This window comes from Tachypleus tridentatus, chromosome 6, assembly GCF_004210375.1.
Source record: "Tachypleus tridentatus isolate NWPU-2018 chromosome 6, ASM421037v1, whole genome shotgun sequence".
In the NCBI taxonomy this organism is placed as follows: Eukaryota; Metazoa; Arthropoda; class Merostomata; order Xiphosura; family Limulidae; genus Tachypleus; species Tachypleus tridentatus.
The window spans coordinates 56301083-56327889 of record NC_134830.1 but is presented as its reverse complement, the minus strand read 5'-3'; the positions used below and the strand labels follow the sequence as shown (position 1 = coordinate 56327889).

Below are 26807 nucleotides of genomic sequence, written 5' to 3'. Positions count from 1 at the left end.
AATTATTTAGTATTAAACATTAAATTAATAAGCTGCAATAATAGAAATAATTATGGAAACACAAACTACACACAGATACAGGACTCAAAAACAACAATTGCAATTAGATGGTTAATTTATTAGCTAGCATAAATTATCATCACAGAAAATGAAATACCTTACATAATTTAATAACAGCATGTGTGTGAACTACTTGCTTTACACAGAGAATTACACTTTACTTATCAAGATATGATTATGGAACATTGTTCCAAATGTCACGTGTTACTCCCCATAATTCAGTAAAGTGGTTTGGTTGCCTCTAGAACTCCTCATATATAGTCTAGAGACTGTTGACATCAAGAGTTAGTGAAGGCCAAGTCATGGTTGAAAGTGTTCCATTGGACTTTTCATGATTAATATACTGCTTTACCATATTTCATGATGAAGATATTGTTTTACCATATGATCTTTAAATTAGTCTTGCTGCATCAGAATCTAACTGTATTTATTAGCAATCAGAGTGCCAATGACTTTGTGAAAATCACAGACACAGGTGGCTAAGATGCAGCTCAAGCCTTGTACTGATCTTCCTGCTGTTAACAGTGTAAAGGATGATGCAAAGGTCATACTCCATAAGGATTGTGAATAACAATACAACAAAAGTACCTACCATTTATCAAAATAAATGTTCAAATTGCTGGTCATTAACTTGAAGCACTTACTGACTCAATGTTAATGGCCAGCAGTTCGAACATTTACCTTAATAAACAAAAAAACATAATTACTTTGACAGTTATTCATAATTCCTCTGCAGCTTGACCTTCACTCCGCAGCTTATGATGTGGCACACGAGAATAAACCACTGTTGAATGTTGGAAAACAATTTAAAGTTGGATTCATCTGTAAAGATCACACATATCCAGCTTCACTTATTCCACTGTTTGTGGTCTAATGCCCAATTTAACCTTTTGACAGTTACCTCTTCTAAACTGATTTTTGTGCAGCTACAACTGAAACCACATTTTTATTATTATTAATGTCATTCTCAGAATAACATTCACACCTGTATTTACAGTAAAGTTGGCAACAACCATTTGTCTAACTATTAAAACAAACCTTAAGAAACTTAAATTATTTTAATATTAACATTTTCATTTACCCTCTTCAAAGCAGTGCATACAGCTTCTACCGAAACTCTGGATGACAATCAACCACAGTGTAAATTATTAATGACTGACTGAATTCTAGTTGTCCTTTATTTCGCAATAATAATGAAGTGACATTTCAATACTACAAAAAATGATTTACCATCTTGTGTTTGGCATTTCCCTCATACAATTTTATAGTATAGACTTTGACACCTTGCTAACACTCCACTGAAGTATTAACATATCATCTTTAATAATAATAAACACTGTTTGAAACCTTAAACTGTATATAAAAAAAACAGTTATAAGAACAGTATTTTAAATGTGAATAACAGTATAGACAACTAACAACTGAAACTTCCCAGCTGAAAGAACATACAAGAAAGCCATAACAGCACCACTAAGCTATAATAAGCATTTGTATCTGAGATATAGAAATTTGCTGTTGTAAGAACTGTTCAGATATGAAGATACCAGACAACAAAGCTTTTACCATATTTATACTATCCACCCCCACTGGTAACCCACACTTACCTGACAAGTTATGAATAGTAATGCTTAATAGTACAAGTTCTCCAACTAAGAAACTCACTTCTTCTTCAACTTTAAATGGTCTGTCATTAAGTGATATGTCTGAAAAAATTCAATGTAAAAAAATAACTAATTACAAGACTTACTCTCCTGTAGATAACAGTTCTAGTAAATGCTTTCAAAGGATAATTTATTAGCCCCACCCATATGTACAAAAGTATGTAGTAATTGTGTAACAGAACATTGCTACATGCAAATAACTATAATGTTGGCTTATACCTGTGCTTACTGGGTGCTAGACTGGAATGTTTTCAAAGAAAAACATGTTTTGAAACAATATTTTCATTCAACAGTTTAAGCTTCCAAGAAAAATTAATTATGCTTGAAAGTAATGAATTATTTTTGGTGACTTCACAATTGTCACTTTTTACTTGCATTATTTCTGAGTGTAAAATTTTGATAACTTATGATAGATTAAATCAAAAAAAGACAAATAAGGCTGCCAAGAGAGAGCCAGTGGTTCAATGAAAAAAAAAATTTTTTTTTTTGGATACTATTTAAATTGGGTACCAAATTTAATTTTAGAAGCTTTTATCACAGCACAGATAAAGCATGGTTGAGCAATAAAGGGTTAATTACACTTTTCAAATAATGTTTGTGTGGATTAGTTTCAGTTGATGCAACTTGTGATTATATAGGTCAATATTTTCACTAATACCATTATTGAAAGTAACAAAAAGTTGGACTGTACGTTAAAATCTTGCACAAGTTAATTTGATTTCACTTGTAAACTTTACAAATATTACTAAAATGTATTATATGCTATGCGTCATTAGTTACAGCACCCTATTCAGTTGTTTCAAGAAACCATCCCTTCAATTTCATTGGAGGACTGGTATAAAAATAATTTCATCAGACCACTTTTTAAATTTGCCCCTGAAGATAACTAGTCATAGAACCATAATAATGTACATCTATTAGAATAAAACATACAGATATTACACTGAATTGTTTCAATAATGATTCATTAATACAGTTTATTCTTAACGTTACGAAGGAAGACATGAATATTACAACAATTCTTTTCAAATGTGATACTTCCACTCACCCCAATGTAATGGTGACACAAGTATATTGTCCAACATGACTGGTGTCCACATGACATCGGCAATAGATGCACGTCCACTTATTTCTAATGTTGGGTGATATTTAGTTAAAGAATGAAACAGTTCACACACTTTTAACAAGTACAGTTAACACTTCTAGTCCTTGGGTTGGTAACAATCTCTGATACTGTAAAATACAATCTCATAAGACATTTCTAACAACTATCTTACAAGACTCTAATCTCATGCTACTTAGTTGTTTTGATAATAAATTATAATGATATTTGAACATGCTAGGAATAAGGTACCACACATTAATTTGTAGTACTAAAAAAGACAGGTTAATAGGTGTGTGTAGAATAATTCTGACATATCAGTCCCAAGCTAGTAACATGAGAAATGTCCAAGTTCTACCACTTCAAATTTGTTGTTTTTTTCCACTATAATAACAAAATAATTGCATTTCTAAATATATAAAGTGTAATGTTCTTTTTATAATATTGTGTAATATAAAGTGATACAGATATAAAGCTAAAGGCAGTATAACCAGTCTACATTATTATGGACCATGATAGTTCAGAATAGGGAGTGCAAGGAATTGCAGTAAACCCTAATAAAATATTTGGACAAAAACACTTTAAACCGGAAATATTCAGTTCAAACAACACTTTAAAACCTTTATTATTGACTGCTATAGTTTCACAAAAAAGTATACATTTTAACTTAAAGTAAAATAAAATCCACTGAAAATGGCCAATTTGTAATTCCTCTTTTTATTATCACTATTCTCTTGTCCACCTATAACAAAAATAGCTTGGTATACTGCATCCAAACATTTTGTACAATACTAAATAATATCTTCTGAAAGTCAAGAGGGTGTTTAAAAGTCAGTTTGTTTTTTCTACATTTCGTACAAAGTAAAATACACTATACAACACAACAAACACAACCATGGCAGGATTTAGTTTTTGAGGAAAGGTTTTTCACATTCCCAAACTGGGATGTTCAGGAATAGGGTAATCCACCTTCGCCCTGCATGTGGATGTGTTTTAGAGATTTTGAGGAATTTACTGATTAGAATGTCTTTGGTTTTTAGTGTTTGTTAATTGAAGGATCCAGTGAGTATCCATCACAAGAACCATCAAATGTCCAGAAGGAGCTGGCAAGGTGAAAGTTGAGGTCAGGGCCGTAGGCATCGAGGATGGTGGATGTGACTTTTATGTTGTGATGGTTAGAAGAAGCAAGTCAGCAGTGTCCAGACAAACCATCAGTCCAACAGACCTGGTGGCTAGGATTGCAAAATCCAAATGAGCCAGTGAAATATACATGGGGAGAAATGGGAAAACATCAAGAAAACCCACTTTCACAGTGTAAATGACGTTATCATTACCTCTTGAAGACAGTCTCTTTTACAGTATCTGGTGTTCATTTAAAAACCTTATGTAAAGAGTAAAACAGACATTACCAGCCAATAGCAGATGAACATCAGATGACTGTAACATATAGATATGCAATGCTCTATACACTATACAATCAGTGTTCTGAGGGAGCCAACCCACTATATTATGTATGAAGTGAAGTAGTAAGACAAAATCAATACCCACAATCTTTAAATTTATTTCACAAATTCCTTTAAAAGACACAAAAGTTTATTAAAAGTGGTGTTATAGAGATATACGTTTTATTTGAAAAGGCTGTTTTTTACTGGTAAATATTTAGACTTGCTTACTGGGAATTGTGTCTTGGCCTAGGCATATGATTGCTCATTGCTATGTATTATATATATGTAAAGAATTTAGTTACACAAACTATAAATTATCACTATATTTTCAAGCTAATCTCCAAGACAATTTCCAGCTACAGCTTAATATTTTACATCTCCAACTAATGTGATCACGTAAGCAATAGTTACAGCAAATCATCATGAACCATACCAGCCAGCTACTAGTGATGTTTAAAATCATTACAATGTATAAATTAATCCTTTACTAATAGTTGAGTATAGAAAAACCAGCAAAGAAAATAAATAAAAAATTACAAATTTGAAAACTTGCTAATAATGATCATAAAAAATGTAAGGAAACAAGGTTGGAGATACCATATATATTACTTAATCAAACTACAAATCACCATTCTGACTTCAATGTTGTTACCTAGAATTACATTTGGTGAATTCAAAATGAAGATTTATGATTTCAGATATATTAAAAATAATATGAGTTAATTTGGAATATACACAGTGTCCATAAATTTCTTGTGCAGTTTCAATCTTTAATAACTTTACTTCTATATAAAATATAAATAATCTGTAAAATAAAAAAAAAGGGAATTTATTCAGAATTTAAATAAATTTGTTAATGATTCATTTGTTCTAAATCGTTTCTTTTATTTTCCAGGTAATAAACCCCATACTATACTTCAATTGAAGAAAAGGTCAAATGTGCTCTCTGGCCAACTGAACTGAAGTCTGCGTTGGCCCGTCAGAAGAAAATTTGGATCTTGTTATAACAAGAAAGTGTCTCACAGAAATTAAATTTAAAACTAGATGAAAAAACTTGAGAAGACTGATTTCATTAATGGAGAATTTCAAAACTGTGTTCAGTTTGTATCTGAAACATATGTTAAATCTTGAATAAATTCCCTCTTTTATTTTACAGATTGTTTATATCTTATATAGCTATATAAGTTATTGAAGATTCAAACTGCACAAGTACTTTATGAACACCCTGTATTTACAAATACAAAAGCTACAGGCAAGGTCATCCACTCAACGCATACCCCTAAACCAAAACACCCAGGTCAATATTCATAACACCTCTAATTTTTCTGTCTGGAATTCCAGGTAGACAGTCTTGAGTCTTTTTGTCCAAAAGACAGCTGTTATCTCATACCAGTAAAACTTTAATACAAAACTAATTAACTGGACATTTTGTACACATACATAAGTAATGTATATGTCTGCAATTAGGCTTATAGCAGTTTAATATATTTGTATATTGTATATTTTCTTATAGCAAAGCCACATCAAACTATCTGCTGAGTCCATTGAGGGAAATTTAAACCCTGATTTTAGTGTTGTAAATCCATAGACTTACCACTGTATTCGCAGTGGAATAGTGGTTTAGCCTAACATTTATAAGTATACAACAAATGTTAAACATTTCAGTGTTATTATGTAAATGAAAAATTTTTTTTTTGCAAATTTTGATTACTATACACTGAGATGGATTTTTCAAGCATTCATGGTAAACATAACTCTCTAGTCAGAAGATAATATGCAAGAAATTCCTAGCAACTTGAACTAACAACTTTAGTAGTTCTAACATCAGGCCATTGGATTTCTACACCCCAAGTTATGATTTAAAAGTTATATATAAAAATCTGTATGTGAGAACAGCAGATAAGACATTCATGAAAGTCAATTGCACTATTTCCTGAACAATCACTCTACAAGTAAAAAAACAAATCACCCAACATGTGTATTCAAATAAGTTTTATTGAAGTTTAAAATTTCTTTCTAACTACAACAATTACTAGATTGTATAACAAAGCACTTATTAGACTGTTTAACAACACATGTACATCACAAAGGATATAAGTTGCCACTGTAGGTCCACAAGGTTTGCAAGATGCTGTTTGCATACAGTCTCTAACTCAGCTGCTCTTCCATCTCCACCTACCTTTTCCTCATCTACCTGAAAGGATGCAGCACTAATGGGGCAACGCTCAACAGGAATGGGTATTCTGCACGTGTCATTTGCCTCAATAAGCATTTGCTTACTAGATGTGTACTGCAGCTCCATTTCATGGCAAGTGGCATTGAGCACATCAAACACCAGGTAACAGTGAGAAGACCTGTGGAAATTCAAAATTATGGCAATTTATAAAGCAAAAATACCAGATATTGACTGATCTATGTGGAAAATATGAATGTTCAGGTAAGCCCAGAAGTGTAGTTCTTCAACATTACCACTCCAGCAACTTAGAATGAAACTGATGTCCAACATTTCCAAAACTAAGAAATATGTATATAAGGAATAAATCATCCAGTTTACACCTGTTAGAGAACACCATGGTTTCTTCTTAGCCCCTATATGTAACAGTAGAACTCTTTCAGCACAAACACAAACTGTCATACTTAGAAGTGAGCATCAGATATCATACATCTGCTGAATGCTTTGGCTCAAAAGCCAAAGGAGAGCATTAAAATGCTGAAAAGTTTTCTGTCATATGTCATTTGGTTATTAAGACTGACATGTATACTTTTAAAAAAAACTTAATGTAATAATTTTAAAATCACACTGTGCATTTAAGATGTACATATTTTTAAAAGGTTTATTATTTACACAATATACAACAAAGTTTTTATGTTTTATTATTCTTGTTGGCAAAACATAAGGTTTGTAAAGTATGATAAAAGTCAAGTTTTTAATACTGTAATGCAGTTAAAAATTTTAAAACTTATTCTAATTTATGTAATGGTTATATGATATCTAGTCTTTGTTTGTTTTTCCTTGCTGCTTAAGATATTGGTTGGTTGATTTAGTGTTTTATAGCATAAAACAGCAAGGCTATCTGCAACAAACATCTGGTAAAAAGTTAAAGCAAATTTAGTAAAATTCAAAAGAAAAATAAGGTAAAACAAAACAAAGTAAAAAAAAACAACACATAAATAGCATAAAACCAATGTTTACATCTAGTCTACAACATTAAGAGAAATACTACAGTAATTCAAGTTGTAAAGGACTTTCTGTAACGTAACTGTAATTGTCAGTCATCTGAAGTTGGCCTTTCCAGTGCTGGTTCTGAGTTATTTGACGTTATAGCCATTTTCAAAAAGGAAAGTAATAAAAAAGGTTTTAAAAGATGTGCAGCAAAATTTTAATAAGAACTCACCAGGATGACTAACGAGCAGTTCAAACAGCAGCGTCAGTCACCTGAAGTTGGCCATTCCAGTCCTGGTTTCGAATTACTAAATGTTACGGTCAGTTTCTAATTTCAAATTGAACAAGATGAACTGTGATTTTTAAAAGGATGCTACATTAAAAAGGTGTAATGTATAAATTTAAAAACTTAAATGACATTAATAAGATTAATGGTCTTACAAAAACAAAAACATTACCAAGGTGGACAGTATCACCATCACCAACAACACTGTCTAACATTATGGACAAACCTTGAGACAGAACATGTTTAAAATGGTGCCGTCATTGAGAGTCGTAACGACGACAAGAAAGTAAAATGTGGCTTTTTTTTATTTGAGTGTTACACAAACTACAAACTGGTGCATCAGTTCCAGATAAAAGAAAACGATTAGTTAAAAAACTGTGACAACTGTATGGGACAGGCAGAGCAGTGATAGTGCCAGAGCAGATCGACTTAGCAGTGGTGTCGGTGAGCTCATTTCTGTGAATACCAATGTGGCCCAGTATCCAGAAAAACTGGATAGAAGTAGATGTTAAAGAGAAATGGGCCAGTCGATTTGATTATTGGCAAGAATAGAGCATAAACAAACTTGAAGAGATTCCAGGGCCAGTAGAGAACTAAGCAAGTCAGTATAAATAGTGCAGTTTGAGTACTGCCTAGCTTCTATGGGATCTAGGGCAAGAGAAATGGCATACTGTTCAGCATTGAACATAGAAGCTGTAGAGAGGATTCTGTGCACAACCACTGATTTTGAACCATCTGTGTAAATAGGAATGGAAGGATGGTTTGAAAGATGTTCAGCAAATAGCAGACAGTATTTCAAATCAGGAGTGTCTACTTTTCTCAGAAGACTTAAAAATAGGTCACAATTGGGGACTTAAGAAGCAATAGTGGGATGGGCTGAACAGTAGATACAGCAATGTTAACCAAGGACAGACCCAATTCATCCAACAGTGCCTGGATATGAAGGCCAAAAGGAGCAATGGCAGATCGTCTGTTCTGAAAAAGTACGGCCCACTGAGGAAGGAAAACAAAACCCCAGGTGGGATGTTTTGGTAAGGAACAAAGTTTCAAAACATATAGTAAAAACAGTTGCAAATGACAGAGGAGCAAAGAAGGTTCATGAAACTATGTATAAGCTTTGAACTGGGGAAGTGTGAAAAGCCCCAGTGCAGAGCCAAAGTCCTTGATGATGAATACAGTCTAACATCTTTAAGGCCGATGGTCTGGTAGAGCCATAGATCAGAGATCCATAGTCGAATTTCAATCGAATATGACCACAATATATCTTTAGCACAGAACATCGATACCCTCCCCAAGTGGTGGAAGAGAGAACACGGAGGATGTTCAGTGCTCTTGTACATTTGACCCATAGCTGCTTGATGTGTGGTATAAAGGTTAGCTTACGGTCAAAGATAAGCCCCAAGAACTTTGTCTCAGGGACCACAGGCAGCACAACTTCACCAATACAGAGTTCAGGATCATGGTGAATACCCCGTTGGAGGCAAATGTGCATGCAAACGGTTTTAGAGAGAAAGAGAAATTAAAGCCACCTGCTGTGGTCCACTTCAATAAATGATTGAGGGCAGTCTGTAGCTGTTACTCAATACACTTCATGTTCGGTAACTGACATGAGATGAAAAAGTTGTTGATGCAAAGCCTGTTTGCACAGGTGAGAGGAAGTTGTTCAGTAAATGGCACTAATTTTTATACTGAAAAGTGTGACACTCAAAACACAGCCCTGAGGGTCTCCATGTTCCTGTAGAAAAGAATGGGAAAGTGTCGAACCCACACGAACTAGGAATCTCCTGTCCATTAAAATTTTTTTAATAAAAATGGGCAAATGGCCACGTAATCCATATACATGGAGGTCTTGCAAAATGCCATACCTCATTTTTGTTTTCATAAGCCTTCTCAATGCCAAAGAATATTGATACAAGATGTTGTCATTTTAATTCAATCAGGTAGTCCATGGTGGAGTGCTATCAATGGAACCCACACTGGGTGGGCAAAAGGAGGTTGGTTGATTCAAGGAACCAAACAAGACGAGCATTAACCATCCTCTCTAAGGTCTTACAGAGACAGCTCATCAAAGCAATGGACAGTAGTTTGAAGGAATCTTGAGATCCTTCCCAGGCTTAGAGAAAGGTAAGACAATAGCCTGGCACCAGATATCAGGAAAATTTCTTCTGCCAGATCCAGTTAAAAACAATCAAAAGAATAGCTAGAGAAGCAGGAGATAGATGGTGCAGCATGTCATAATGTATATCATCAGGTCCAACCGATGTACTGCCAGACCGATGAAGGTCCATTTTGAGTTCCACCAGTGTAAAGGGATGATTATAGTCACAGAGACAATCAGCTCAAAAGGAAAGAGGTGCTTGCTCTGCCAGAGTCTTGATGGCTAAGAAGGTGGAAGAAGTTCTGCGAGAGCAGTGAAGGAGGGCCAGTTTGCCTGATCCAGCTTCCACCACAGCACATGGGTTAGGTGGCATCGACCATGGCCAGTCTCTCTCAAGATTATAGGAAAATGATCACTGCCTCATGGATTATGATCAACCATCCATGAAAAATGGGAGAATAATGAAGGGGAGCAAATTGAGAGACCAATAGCAGTAAAGGACTGACTAGGTGCATGGAAACAAGTAGAAGAACCAGTATTGAAAAGAGAAAGGTTGTGATCAGAGTGCATATGCTCTGCAGAATGACTCCTACTATCAATAACAGCACTTCTCCAGAGGGGATGATGTTAATCAAAATTCTCCAGGATGAAAAAGGGAGACAGCAACTGTTCAATGACAGCACTAAGGCCTGATTGATCATATGTCTCTCCAGGCGACAGGTAGAGAACAAACGGTGATGGTATGACCTAAGGAAACACGGATGGCTACAACCTCCAAAGGCGTGTCTGGCAAACACAGGGTAGGCACATGCTCACCAACCAACAGTGTTACCCCTCCATGCACTTGTCCATCACATAGCCTGTCATTTCTGTACAAAGAAAACCGCTGAAAGGTGACTGTATCGGCATGTTTCAGAAATGTTTCCTGTAACGAAAGACATACAGGATGTTAGGAAGCAATCAGTGTTTTGATGTCATCCAGATTAGAACGTAAACCTCAACAGTTCCATTGTATCAGGGTGGCCACTTTTATTTACATGTAGGCAAATTGGATGGAGAACCCTTCTGTTTATGACCAAGTCTTTTTTCCTTACTGTCCTTATTTGAGGGAGGTCTATTGACCTCCATGGATCCTGGGTCAACTGGGCAGGTCTTTGCTGTTGGAAGTGGATTCCAGTGACTGAGGACGCGAACGAATGATTGTTTTGCATCCTGGGGTGGGAGAACAAGATGTATCCGAGGAAATGCCTGTACATGGAACCAAAGGATGTGGATCTTTGGGTTTGTTGGAATGGATGTAAGGGACAGAGATAGGTGTTAAAGTTGATTCATCAACTTTTTTAACCATGGAGGCCAAAAGACTTTTCATTTGTTTGGATAATGATTCTTTTGAAGGCACAGGGAGATCTGTCTGCTCTCCCACTGTAGTTGTGGAATGAAGTGCAGCAGCATACATTCAAGATGAGGTGGTGGACAGCAATTTTCGAGCCTCAGGATAGGTAATGTTATGAATCATTTGCAAACGCTGCACCTATTTTTCTTCCAACCATTTAGGGCAAGAACAAAAGTAGGATGGGTGAGAGCCATTGGAATTGATGCAATGGGGATCTATTTCACACTCACAGGCATCATGGTCTTTTCCACTGCAACGAGCACACATCAAGGAACCAGCCAACTGACTCAAGGGTGGGCCACCCCAAAGCTACCTGTCTACAGGAATTCAAGGCCCAAGTGGTGTGTTAGGGTTGGACCCTCAACCACCAGGATCCTCTCCTCCCCTTCATGGGTTACCATGCACAGGAAACACATTGGTGGATGTTTAGATTCCAAAGGAGGTAAACTGAAAAAACAGAACCTTCCCTGGGAGGTCCCCTCACCACGTACGAGAATCCACACCGAGGGGTAAGATACTGGATGTTGAATTGCAAGTTTTATTTCAGTAACTGATACATATCAAATTTATTTTTAATATAGATAGTTTCAAATATGCTTCATATATTTCCTTTATTTAAAATACACTCACAGAAACGGTTGATTGATTTATTGATTTAGTGTCTTATGGCACAAAGCAGCTAGGCTATCTGCGCCCAAACGTCCGGTAAAAAGGTAAAAATGAAGTAAATGTAGTAAAATACATAAAAGGAAATGAAGGTAAAACAAAACATCATTGAAAAACAGAAAAAGTATAAAACCAATGTTGACATCTAGTCTACAATGTTAAGAGAAAAGCAGAGTAAAAGTAGTTGTAAAGTTGTTAATGGTAATGAGCATAACCCACCAGGAAGACTAACAGGTAAGTTCAAGAACCACCATCAGTCACCTGAAGTTGGCCTTTCCAGTCCTGGTTCCAGGTTATGTGTCATAGCAGCCATTATCAAAATGTATAATAATAGAAGTTTTAAAAGACACATAGCAAAATCGTAATAATAAGTAGCCAAATGTCCAGTAAAAAGGTAAAAGTAAAGTAAATGGAGTAAAATTTGTAAAAGTAAATGAAGGTAAAAACAGCAATTAAAACAGAAAATGGCGTAAAACCAATGTTGACATCCAGTCTACAAAGTTGTAAAGGACTTCCTGTAGCAGAATGGTAATGATCATATCCCGCCAGGAAGACTAACAGGTAAGTATAAGAACCACCGTCAGTCACCTGAAGTTCGTCTTTCCAGTCCTGGTTCCGGATTATGTGCCATCATGGCCAGTACTAAAAGGTAAACTAATAAAAGTGTTAAATGACATGCAGCAAACAGTATAATAACAACTACAGAGTTGTAAAGGTCTTCCTATAGCAGAATGGTAATGATCATAACCCGCCAGGAAGACTAACAGGTAAGTATAAGAATCACCGTCAGTCACCTGAAGTTGGTTTTTCCAGTCCTGGTTCAGGGTTATGTGTCATTATGGCCAGCACTAAAAGTAGTAAAAGAGTTAAATGACATGCAGCAAAAGTATAATAACAACTCGCCAGGAAGACTAACGAGTAGTTCAAACGAATAGTTCAAACAGTACCATTAGTCACTTGAAGTTGGCCTTTCCAGTCCTGGTGTCGAGTTATTTAATGTTCTGGCCATATTCCAATGTCAAATTGAACTAGAGAGAATGAAACTGTAAAAAAAGGAACCACAATTAAAAAGGTGTAATGAATAAATATGCAACACTTAAATGAGATTAAAAAGATTAATGGCCATTAAAAAACTAAAAACTTTATCAAGGTGGACAGTGTCACCATCACCAATAACACTGTCCAATGTTACTGATAAACCCTGGGAAAAAACATGTTTAAAATATTGCCGTCATTGAGAATTGTAACGATGGCAAGAAAGTAAAATGTGGCTGATAGTGACTTGAGTGTTACACAAACTACACATTGGTGCATCAGTTCCAGATAAAAGAAAACGACGAGTTAAAAAACTGACCAATGAGTAGTCTAGTTAGAAGAACTTCCTCCTTCCGAACTTTACGGAAGCCAGATGGCCAAAGCCCAATATAGGGTTTTATTTGAAAAAGCTTGTTGTTGCATTGCTCACTCCAAGTGGACTGCCAGCTGGCACGAAGCCGAGCCTTGAATACAAGACCATAGTCCATGTACTGAATAGGCAGAGTGGTGATAGTGCCGGAGCAGATAGATTTAGCTGCTGTGTCAGCAAGCTCATTCCCGCGAATAACAACATGGCCTGGTATCCAGAAAAACTGGATAGAAGTAGCAGTTAATGAGAAATGGGCCAGTCGGTTTTGAATATCAGCAAGAACAAGGTGTGAGCCAACGTGTAGCAATTCCAGGGCCTGTATAGAACTAAGCGAGTTAGTATAAATAGTGCAGTTGGAGTACTAATCAGCTGCAATATGATCCAGGGCAAGAGATATGGCATACAGTTCAGCAGTGAACACAGAAGCTGCAGAGGGATTCTACGCACAACTACCGAACCGCAGCAAACCATAGCAGAGCCCACTGAATTACCATACCTCCATGTTGTGTCATAAGCCTTCTCAATGTCAAAGAATATTGATACAAGATGTTGGCGTTTGAGAAAGGCTTCTCTGATTGATGTTTCAAGATGAATTAGGTGGTCTGTGGTGGAGTGCTGTCGTCAGAACCCACACTGGGTGGGCAAGAGGAGGTTGTTTGATTCGAGGAACCAAACAAGACGAGCATTACCATTCTTTTTAAGGTCTTACAGAGACAGCTCGTCAAAGCAATTGGACGATAGTTTGAAGGAATCTTGGGATCTTTCCCTGGCTTAGAGAAAGGTAAAATAATAGCCTGGTGCCAGGCATCAGGAAAAACATTCTCCTGCCAGATCCGGTTAAAGACAATCAGAAGGACATCAAGAGAAGCAGGAGATAGATGGTGCAGCATGTCATAATGAACATCATCAGGTCCAACGGATGTACTGGCAGACCGATGAAGGGCCATTTTCAGTTCCACCAGTGTAAAGGGACAATTATAGTCAAAGAAATAGTCAGTTCAAAAGGAAAGAGGTAAACGCTCTGCCTGAGTCATGATTGCCAAGGTGGAGGAACAAGCAGAAGTGCTAGATACCCGGCAAAAGCTTTCACCTAGAGTATCAGTGATGCTCCGGACATCAGCCACCTCCTGACCATCACAGAGTAAGATCGAGAGGGGGACAGAATTGTAGTGCCCATTAACCTTTCGAATCCTGTCCCATATGATCTTGGAACTGGTGGTAGAAGATATGTTTGTGGTGAACTTAATCCAAGATTCTTTCTGGCTTTGACGTCTTACCCACCTAGCATGTGCACGGGCCCGTTGGAAAGCGACACGGTTTGAAAGTGTGGGATATCTACGAAAATTATCCCATTCCAGTTTTTGAGCCTTCCGTGCTAAGTGGCAAGCAGAATTCCACCAGGGACAAGGATATCGTGGAAAAAGTGTCGAGGTTTTAGGAATACACTGAGCAGCTGCTTGTATAATACAGGCAGTTACCGCTGCCACACAGTCGTCTATTGATGGCTGATTTACAATGGCAGGATGAAGTTCTGCGAGAGCAGTGAAAGTGAACCAGTCTGCCTGATCCAGCTTCCACCGGGGCACGCGGGTAGGGTGGCATCGACCACGGCCAGTCTCTCTTAAAAGGATAGGAAAATGATCACTGCCTAGTGGATTACTGTCAACCCTCCATGAAAAATGAGAGAATAATGAAGGGGAGCAAACCGAGAGATCAATAGCGGTAAAGGACTGACTAGATGCATGAAAACAAGTAGAAGAACCAGTATTGAAAAGAGAAAGGTTGTGATCAGAAAGCATATGCTCTACAGAACGACTCCTACTATCAATAACAGCACTTCCCCAGAGGGGATGATGCCCATTAAAATTCCCCAAGATGAAAAGGGAGACAGCATCTGTTCAACGAAGAGCATCAAGGTCTGATTGAGCAATATGTCTCTTCAGGTGACAGGTAGAGAAAGCAAACAGTGATGGTATGACCCAAAGAAACATGGATGGCTACAGCCTCCAAGGCTGTGTTGAGTGACAAAGACAGGGTGGGCACATGCTGATCAACCAAGAGTGTCACCCTTCCATGTACTCGTCCATCACACAGCCTGTCATTTCTGAGAAAACTGCTGAATGGTGACTGTATCAGCAGGTTTAAGAAATGTTTCTTGTAAGGAAAGACAAACAGGATGGTAAGAAGCAATGAGTGTTTTGATACAGTTCCATTGTATCAAGGTGGCCATTTTTAATGACGGGTAGGTGAAGTGGCTGGAGAACCCTTCTGTTTACGACCACGTCTTTTTTCCTTACTGTCCTCAGTCGGAGGAGGTCTATCAACCTCCATGGATCTTGCCCTGGGTCGAGTGGGCAGGTCTTTGTTATTGGAAGGGGATTCCAGTGACTGAGGACGCGAATGAATGATTGTTTTGCCTATTGAGGTGGGAGAAAAAGATGTATCAGAAGAAATGCCTGTATTTGAAACTGAAGGATGTGGATCTTGAGGTTTGTTGGATGGAATGTATGGGAGGAAGAGAGATGGGTGTGGAAGTCGATTCATCAACCTTTTTAACCATGGAGGTCAAAAGGCTTTTCATTTGCTTTGAAAACGATTCTCTTGGAGGCATAGAGAGATCTGTCTGCACTCCCACTGTAGTTGTGGAATGAAGTGCAGCAGCATATTTCCGACATGGAGTGGTGGGCAGCAATTTCTGAGCCTCAGGATAACTAATGTTATGTATTGTTTTCAAACGTTGCACCTCTTTTTCCCCCAACCATTTTGGGCAAGAACGAAAGTAGGAGGGGTGAGAACCATTGCAGTTGATGCAATGTGGGTCACATTCACAGGCATTGTGGTCCTTGCCCCCACAATGAGCACATGTCAGAGAACCACGACATGATGTCTTTGAGTGGCCGAATCTCTAACATTGAAAACATCGGAGAGGGTTTGGAATGTGTGGCCGTACCCTGCAAATGAGATAACCTGCCTTGATGGTGGCAGGTGCACGTGATGAAGTAAATGTCAAAACAAGGGTATTTGTTGGCAGTGTAACTCCATCTTTGCAAGTGGAGATGCATCTCACTGCAGAAACTCCTTGAGTGGAGAGACCAGCAAGAATCTCTGACTCGGGGATGTTCTTCAAATCCCTCTCAACAATAACTCCTCATGAAGAATTCAAAGTAGCATGAGGTGTAACCTCAACAGGTATATCCCCAATTGCCTTTGAATTCAAGAGGAGTTCACTGTGTTGGGATGTGGATGTTTCAACCAATATGTCTCCAGATCAAAGCTTCTTTACTGACTTTGGAGAGCCAGCAAGTCCCTCTCGTCCCTTCTGAATAAAAAAGGGGGACAATTGCCCTAAAGGTTTTTCCGAAAGAGAATGTAACATAAGAAAATGAGGTACGTGTGTTACAGATGTTGAAGATTGCTGTTCAGAGTCTTCAAGACGTGGTCGCTTACCCACTGTTTTTTTTAATTTTTTATTTAAAGTTTTTGAAGGAGGATCCATAGGAAAAAAGAAAAATTTCGGTTCCCACTGACCCCACCCACCATGGAGCCCTATGAGGGGATACACTGCAAAGTCATGCAAGGACAATGCAGCAACGCTAGGGTTTCGTGAGCACTATACCCAAATACCAGCATCAGACACAATGTCCACAACACCCGTTGAGAACTTCCAACACTGGTACTTGGTTGACTCTAGCCCAAGTGGACCAGCCGACTGACCCAAGGGGGGCCACCCAAAGGCCGCCCGTCTACAGGAATTCAAGGCCAAAGTGGTGTGTTAGGGTTGGACCCCTCAACCACCAGGATCCTCTCCTCCCCTTCACGGGTCGCCACGCACGGCAAACACGTGGGTGGATGTTTAGATCCCAGAGAAGGTAACCAGACAGAACAGAACCTTCCCTGGGAGGTCCCCTCACCACGTACAGGAATCCACACCGAGGGGCACAGAAACAGATATTTGGTTTCAAATATGACATTTTTACACGTAAGGGATCTGATGTGATAAATTTAACACAACCACTAGAGTAGACATGCTAGTTCTTAAAAAAATATCAGGCAGTAAGCAATACATGTGCCTTTCAACTCCTAAATATCTACTAACACTAGACAGTAAGCAGTAGATCTGCCTTTCTATTCTCAATCAAATGAAAAGTGTGTATTAGATAATTCAAATTTATTTGATTTAGATCTATTTTGACTATTTCATTTGTGCTGTATAGTTTTCATTTTCTGTTGATGTACTTTTTGTATTCAAATCATCAACATGTTGTTTACTATAAATTATACCTTACTCCTGATTTACCACTATGTTTGTCTTGTACCACTGAAAAAAAAATTTTTTTGGTTTGTTTGTTTGTTGCTAAACCCAAAACTACACAGTTGGGCTGTATATGTTTTACCCATCACAGATATCAATACTTGAAATTTTTCAGACTTACTGCTAAGACACCAGTAGGATAAGAATATTTCATCAATCACTACCATTATCTTGAAAATACCCATAAATTACAAGCTTATTTCACTTTAAAACCAAGACAGTTACAAGCTAAGAAACAATGAAAATAAGCCTGTTTTAAAAAATAAAGACGTATACAATTTACATGACTTTAATATTGATTATTTTGGATAGATCCTCCAAAGTTTTAAAAGCATCTACACATACTAAGTGCTCAACAAACACCCAAAATTTTCTGTTTTTATAAGAAGAATTAAAGAACACACTATTCTAAACCAGTGGTTCCAAGATATTTCTCCATAGATCACTATAAGTCTTCATGGAGATTTCATTCAGTCTGCAATATGGTTAAAAAAGAAAAATGTGTGTTTTAAAATACAGATATTAAAATGTACCATTTTACAATGTAATTTAAAGTTAATGTATGAAGCAGTCTGTGCAATTTTGCGATTGGAAGGAAGTTGGGGTCACTGTTATAATATCTTGAAACATGGTTGTCTTTTATTATTATTTTCATTACACATCTACACAATACTGAGAAACTTACACTTCTGCAGGAAGAACATCCCATTTTGTAATCACAACTGAAGGTATGACTTCCACAGTGATAGCTATAGCACACTGTCGACAGTAATCTGTCTTGCCTCCCGGACCACCAGAGTATTGAAGTTGTAATAATACTTCAACTATCTGTAGCAGAACATATAACATAAAGCAAGGAATAAAAACACATACGTTTCTTTCAATTTCTCAAGTAGCTCTATTGAGCTTGTGAACTTTAATATTAAACTAAAAAAATTCAAAATATAAAACAATATGTCTGTAATTTTTTTCATTGTTGCAACAATATTATTAATGTCAAATGTCTGATAACTTCTTTGAAGTATATTTTAATAACAATATTTTAAAAATTCCTTTCAATCCAGAACTACTGCTTATATTATTATACTGAGTTGTGAAGAAAAAAAATTCCTTGAAACACCACTGGCTAAATGCAATTTTTAATCTTAATTTAACTTGAAATACAATTTGGTCAAAAATTCTGACAAAAAAACAGACACACACATGGATATTACTGAGGCAGTAAGTCATTTTTTTATTTAAAATTTAAATACCTGTTGGTATAAAACAGGTGAAAACATATTTCATAAATAGAAAAAAATTAGAACTATCTGTATTCATACTTTAGGTGGATAGGGTTCTGGGCTTGCAATGTTTGAAATTTTTCTACGTTGTGGTGTGTCTAACAGTGAGGAGTTTGATGAAGTTCTGGAGCTCAGACCTTTACTGGACCCATGGGCAGGTGATCCAGTTTCTACAAAGAAACAAAAAACAATTTACAGAAACAGTACCTTATGAAAAACTAAGAGAATACTTAGATATTCATCACAACAAAAACATTGAAACTACCTGTATGTGAATAATTTAAAAGCATTATAGAACAAAAAAAATTAATCCAACATCACAACAATAAAATACAGGTTCAAAATATCTTCTGCCAACTGTTGGTTGATAATAAAAAGACCAGTTTATCATCAAGTATCAGCCAACAACAAATAACAGTCTATAATTTTTGTGTAAAGTATATTTAGCTCCTTAAACCTAAGCAGAAGCTACAGAATACAGACAAACATTCCTAATTTACGCCTGCATAGAAACAACACTGAATGACATTTATGTTCCTTTGGCTGCAAACTAATTCAAACCATGTTGTTATTCACCTTTTATAAAGAGACCAGAAATTTTATAGGATAATTATTAGGACATCATGAAAATAATTTTAACAGAACACTTATAGAGATGCTTATAGTTAATATTCATCTCTTTGTCAGTAAGATGTTAAAGTCCTAAGAAAGGTAACTTTTGCTAACCTGATTTGTCTGAAAGTGGTTCTTTGGGTGATAAAACAAAGTCTCCCAGGGCACGGATGTAGAGTGTGAAGCTTGCTGAGTTTCCCGGGAGAATTGGAAGCTGAGTATCTAAGTTTTCTTTGCTCCAAGTGAAGAATGTTTCCTGAGTTGCTGAACAAAAGTTTTTAATTTTTTATATAACTTTATATTTTCAAAATGATGAAACTAATGTACATACATCAAATACTTAAAAATACAAATGTGTATAAAAGAGAGAAATTATGTTTAATTTTTAAAGTTACATTTGATCAGCTATATGAAAACAAATTAGTTACTTTTGTACATAAAATAAGCTAATTGGAAAATTAAAATTTTACATTTAAAAGAAAACTATGCTTTCAAATGTGTTGATTAAAAATTTTTTTTACAAGTCTCTCATTTCAATAATCTCATTGTAAGCTCCTGCAAGTAAACTAATACAGAATATGATTTTGATAAATAATCACTCAATATATAAAACTATGTATTACATCACTTCTTACAATTATGAATTAGTTTACAATAAAAATTGACTTATTACAACTGCTTTCAGACTAGCATATCATGGGTTGCTTTATGCTAAAGAATGAAACAATGAAAAAAACAACATTAATATCAAATAAAAGTAACAACACAATTTTTATGATGAAAAACAACAACATAGGAACCCAGCTAACCTTTATCTAGTTTACTGTGCAAACCAATATCTACTTTCTCCACAGGTTCACAGCCCGAGTTGGTAAGTGTGATTGTAGACTCTTGGCTGTAATTCAAATTTATATCTATACAATATAAGTAACTGTCAATATGGAAGCATAAATAATGAATTATTTCAAACTTATCTGTGTACTAAAGAACACATTTACTCTTGTAACACATTTAAACACTTAATTACAAGAACATTTTTAATATCAATACTAAATGTTATGTAAAGACTAGTATGCACATTATTACAATACTTGTGATAAGAATGGCTATGATATACACTTTACAATTGAAGTCCTAGAATGGTGACCACGGATTTGTATAATGGCAAAAATTCTCCTTTTAGTGAAAAATATTGTACTTTAGAAATTCTAAAAGATCCAATAATACTTTCTCTAAAGATAACATACAATAATGTGTGCTGTGTGTGTGTGTCTATCTCGTTCTTGTTTTTAAACTATTATGTGACACTAAAACCATTCTGTTGAGAGGAAAAAAAGGGTCTTATGTACTCAACAGTATCCCAACATTTCTTGATTGTACAATATCATTGTGTGTATTATGCTTATTTAAAAAAAAAACATATTATTATCATACAACTTAAAAACTAACAATTCTCAGGAAGTAGTCAGATAAAAAGTTACAGCTGTTTACACTTTAGTTGGATAGGGTTCTTTTTTAGTACATTACATATCAGCTATTGAATTAGTGAACTTTAACAGTACTATTCTAACTTAACTGAATTTGATAATGACATTAGAAAAAGATTAATATACCTTTCTCCTGCAAACATTGTAACAGCAGCAGTGACAACTACATGACTTGAATCAGTAAGAGAGGAGAAAGTACTGGCTTTAGGAAGAGAAGTGACTAGCTCAAGCTGTGGTAAGGCAGGCAACACTTCAATGCTGTAAAAAGGCTTCTTAATAGTAGGCAGATCTCTGAGTCGACAATTACTCTTCACTCCAAGGACGTGAGTAGTGTAACCTGGAAATAAATGTTGTTTGGTGCTTACCAAGAAATATTACAAATGATGCCATTATGTCATCTTTTCTCAAAGTATATAGCTTCAAAAGAAAGTCAGAATGTTACTCATTCTTAACCGTGTCAAATGTAGTTATACTCCCCTATTCTGAACTTTTACACTCTCATATCTAACAGTCACTATGCACAACTAATCTTTTGTCTTATTTTTACTTATTACTCCTAGCCCTCCCATAACAAAAAAATTAACCCTTAACTGCAAAACAAACAAAAAAACTTCCAAGTCAAATGCTCATTACTTTCCACATGAATCTCTTGTACTTTTATTTTTTGATTCCTTAACTGAAAATTCGATCAACAAATTTTCTCTATAGTTTGAACTTAAAATGTGCTTTTTTTTTTTACTTTATGTCAAACTGTTACATTGAATTTTATTACATGCATAACAAAATATTGTGTCAATCAATAACCGCTTGTGGCAAAAAAATGCAGGAACATTACTACTGTATCAGTGATGTCGAGAAACCCCACTTCTAGAGAAATATATATGTAAAAACGGCTCATTTGGGTTGAGAAAATTTTTTACGTAGAGGAGTGAACAACGTTTCAACCTTCTTCGGTCATCGACAGGTTCAGAAAGAAAGAAAGAGGTAACTGACCGGAAGCTGACCACATGTTTGACCACATGTTTGAAATGGGGAGGGTGTGCTTAGATGTTTGAATATATAATTTTAGATGTTTGATTATATTTATTAATATAGGTATAAAGGTGTTCCTTTGTATTGGTTTATTTTGGGCTTGAGTTGCTGTATAAGTAAGACTTCTTTAATTTTGCATTTGTTTATGATTGTTTCTTTATTTATTATTTGGGTGTTTTCTATGGTTATGTTGCGTTTATTTGACTTGGAGTGTTCAAAACGTGAAGGTGACTTTATGTTCTTCAAATCTGGTTTCCATTTTTCTACTTCAGTTGTGGCAGTTATCACATTGTATTTTATAAATAATTGTGATGTTTGTTGTGTTTTACATAGTATAGACCTTAGTTTTGTGTGTATTAACTGGAATGCCATATTTTGTTACTAGTTTTGCCAAATGTTAATTATTTTTCTGCTGATGTCGGAATACATGGTATGCAGCAGTATATGGTTTGATTTTGAAGTGAGATATATTTACTTTGTTGGCTGATTTTGCTTTCTGTTTAGTGTGTGCATATAATGTTTTCACGGTTTGTGTTCTTTGAAGTATTGTTTTATTTTGTCTTTCCATTTTTCTACTTGTTTGAACACTGCAAGTCAAATAAACACAACATAACCATAGAAAACACTCAAATACTAAACAAAGAAGCAAACATAAACAAATGCAAAATTAAAGAAGCCTTACTTATATGACAACTTAAGCCCAAAATAAACCAATACAAAGGAACACCTTTATACCTATATTAAAAAATAATATAATAAATAATAATAAAATAAATAATATAAAATTATATATTCAAACATCTAAGCATGCCCTCTACATTCCGACACTCAGTTACACAACCCCTTTCAAACATGAGATCAGCTTCTGGTCAGTTACCTCTTTCTTTCTTTGTGGACCTGATGATGACTGAAGAAAGTCGAAACATTGTTCACTCCTCTACGTAAAAAATTTTCTCAACCCAAACAAGCCGTTTTTACATATAGAATATTACTGTATCTTTAGTCTGAAAAACCATACTATATGTGAAGCAAGTAACTAGTAATTGAGTAATAAACAACCCTCAAGCTAACGAGCTAACAACTGCATTTTCTGATCTCCTGAATCCAGAGGCAGTTACGGCTTTGTACGTTCAATTCACAGTCATACTTCTAAGATACATCAAGACAATCCTACACCATAATTGTTTCTGTCTGAAATGCGTGATAGAGTAGCATTAAGAAATTTTGTCACACTATCACTTCACTAAGTCATGTCGTAGTGTGGACAAAACATTTTAGTACAACAAATACAAATGAAAAATTACCTTTTTCCACACCCATACAAATTACTTACATTTTGTTAAATGTTTTATTTAACCTTTTTAACCTGTACCTTTTTCCACACCCATACAAATTACTTACATTTTTGTTAAATGTTTTATATCCCCCCCCCAGTTCCATAACAGATTCAACTTTGGGAACCTCTATTGTACTATGTAACATCCTTAGTAACTGATCCTTTTACATCTTTAATTATTCCACATCATTTAAACTTATTCTAGACTAAGATGCAGTCAGTAGTAGGCAATCTGTCCCATCACCTGTAACCCTTTTACATTTTACACAACTATATCAGCAGTATTAGCTAATCGTTATAAAGTTCACAAAGCTTGTTCAGAAACTGAATGATTACTAGATTACTAGAAACACTGGGCAACAAAAGAAACAATTTCACTGCTACCAGAACAAAATTTGTTTCATAGTGATTTTAAAATATTGATTCTAAATAAATTGTGCTGTAAATTACTGAACAAGACTAGTTTTTGAGTTGTGATAAATTTTCTATAAATATTTTTATATATCAGGAAAATAACCTTTTCTTTAATAACTATTTATTTATTGAAAATTGCATTTAATAAAGTAATTTAACAACATAACAATACCAGTTTTAAAAAAAAACATTGAGTATAATAAGATAATGTACTAATAAACCATTCAGTACATGTTCAAAACTTTCATTTGATACTGGGTTTTTTTTTTTTTTGCAAAATATCTGTTTGACTTGTTGCACCTTTAGCATATGTTCTCAGTTCCACACTGTAAGAACCAAAAATAATCAATCATCATTGTAGGATTCTACAGTCCTTGGCCTCATTGTTCCATTGTATAAAAATCTTAATAGAGGACCTGCTATGCTCATCACTCACTGCATCTAGATTGCTTGGAAAGAAGTCTAAGTTGGAGTGTAAGAAGTACATCTTTAGTGATATTCTAGACCACATTTCCCTGTCGTTTTCAAACACATCATCAATCACCACAGCATAGTTTTCATCTCTGTGACTTTCTAAGAAACTTTTGACAACCAGTTTGAATGATTTCCAGGCACCAAGTTCTTGCTGATTGAGTACTGTTTCAAAATTATCACCCATCAGCACTTCCTCAATCTGTGACCTAACCAAGATACTTCCTTTCATTTTTACATCTCTGGTTTTTAGAAATGTGTCAGACAAACACCTGACACCATTATAGTCTTTATTCATCCCTTTCTGTGTGTCTAAAACAGCTGAGTTCGTATAATTAATTTTTAAAATAAGGAATAGCAAGTGAGAGAGAGTTCTATATCAGAAAAACAAAGTATCAGGTACTAAACTTTAATGAATTTGAAATGTGTATTTCTTTTTGCACTTTATATTAAACTGGGACTTGTGAAGAATTTTGTGAAATGCTGTAATTATGAGCAACATCTTTCAGACTAACTTTTGATGAGTCTATAAAAAAGTCTCTGTTCTTAAAGATGGTGTTTAGTACCTAATTCTTCCATTGGCACATCAACATCCATACAGAAATGCAAAGTATCTTGAATGTTGTATTGAGAATCAGGACTTTGATGAAACTCTTTTTCCCTGTAGATAATAAATTCCATTGTTGTAAACAAAAACCAACATATTCCCCATGTTGCTTTCATAAAGACAAGTCATGAATCAGATCATTTAGTTCTTTTTGTGTGATCAGATGAGGCAGTTTATGTTGAGCTGCTACAGGAATAGAATTACTAGATGGAGATGAAAATGGTTTATTGTCTCCTTCACAAGATAACTCTTCTGTTTCCCAGTTTCCTAGTGGATGTGGCACTGAAAGACCATTTCAGTGAGGCACTAGTTTCATTGTATATTTAATATCTGATATTTAATGTTTTGTTCAGTTTTGTCTTAATATCCAGAAACATCAGTCATGAAAAACTAACAGTCAGATGGTTTTGGGATCACTGCAGATGACATACTTGCTCTCTCCTTATTCAGCCAGTGTCAAGCCAGATGTTCAAACTTTATAATACAAATACTGGGGCAGAAGGTTTTTCTTGTCCCCAGTTTTACATCCAAAATATTGGTAGTTAGCTACATTTTCCTCTTTTGTTACGTGCTTCCTTCATGAAACTGTAACAGATGTAGCAGAAATTGTTTGGGTCATTTTTGGACTTTACTTGAACTGGAGAAAGCCAGCATTTCAAATAATTTTTCGAAAAAAATATAAAATAATTAATGTTTACAGAACTAGAGAATGAAAGATTTAAAAAATTTTTGCAAAATTTGATATTATGGATATGATGCAAGGAAAATACCAGACTTTGTTTTGAATGTGTATAGAATAAAACAAAGTGACTAACTGAGTGAATGAGAGGCATCTCACTCCACTCCTTTTACACTCAGTTGAGGAATTTCTCAAATGTTCTAGCAAACTGACCACATGAGAGTTTCATGATTCCCAATACTACAATTGTATATCAAAAATACAAACCATATATGAATTTTATATCAATTCCATACAGTCATTGTTTCAAGTTTTCAAAAATGTAAGCCTTTTATCTATTAAACTGTCCAAGTAAACTTAATTTCACAGCATAAATCTCTTGTACTGTGTTTATTGCTAGTATTTCACACAATGCTGATCAAATATTAAGATACTACATTAACAATATAGATAACAAACAGATTATGGCTACATTTCTGAAATCAGAACATCAAAGTACCCTGAATCACTCAAGTTTTACTGCAGTACCAAACATTTTGTTGTCCCATGCAATCAATCCTTCCAAACACCTGTAACTTCTTTATACCAACAAAAATATCCTTAATAAAATTGTACCACCATGTTAAGTTCTTTTATGTAAAGAAAGTAAATGTATCCTAAACCAACAAACTTTACTTTATTTTAACAACCATTACCATGATCACATCCTAGTTTAATATCTGAAATCCTTTCAACACAGCTTTTAACTATTCCTTACCCTATTATAGTCTATGGACAAAACTCATGAACATTATCATAATATTCAGGAACTGTAATTACATAGTATTATACTACAAATTTTATCCAATTCCTACCTAATATCTGTAACTCTCCTGTCCCACGAGGTGTTCCAAGCAAGTTAACTGGATAAGGACCAGATTCAGCAGGAAGTGAAAGGCAAGCTGGAAAACTTTCAAAAGCTATACCATCAGCAAGAAGTCCCTAAAAATGAAAAGCAAATGCACTGCTGTGACATTATTTTGTAAAGACATACTTTTAAGAATAAATTGCTAAGCTTGTTGTGTCTTAAAATGTTTATTAATTTAAACAAAAAAATAACTTAATCTACTAAAACAACTTACTATAAACAATTTTATTTTCTTAATTTACACATAGTAGCATTAGGACAAAAATTCTAAATAAAAATATTACATTTTAATCATTTGTTTGTTAGAAGTTGGGCACAAAGATGGGCTATCTGTGCTTAGCCCACCATGAGTATCAAAACCAAGTTTCCAGCATTCAAAGCCACAGAC

At 35.3% G+C, this 26807-nt stretch overlaps 1 protein-coding gene across 1 annotated transcript in view; it reads right to left on the bottom strand.

Annotated features, from left to right (window-relative positions):
- The window catches only part of brun (trafficking protein particle complex subunit brun), a 69785-nt gene that overhangs the window by 7482 nt on the left and 35496 nt on the right, over positions 1-26807 (bottom strand). Inside the window, 9 exon segments of the mRNA XM_076504910.1 lie at positions 1665-1763; positions 2770-2863; positions 6364-6622; positions 18277-18419; positions 18914-19044; positions 19601-19750; positions 20296-20381; positions 21100-21310; positions 26367-26493. Of these exon segments, the coding sequence (XP_076361025.1) occupies positions 1665-1763; positions 2770-2863; positions 6364-6622; positions 18277-18419; positions 18914-19044; positions 19601-19750; positions 20296-20381; positions 21100-21310; positions 26367-26493 (1300 nt within the window).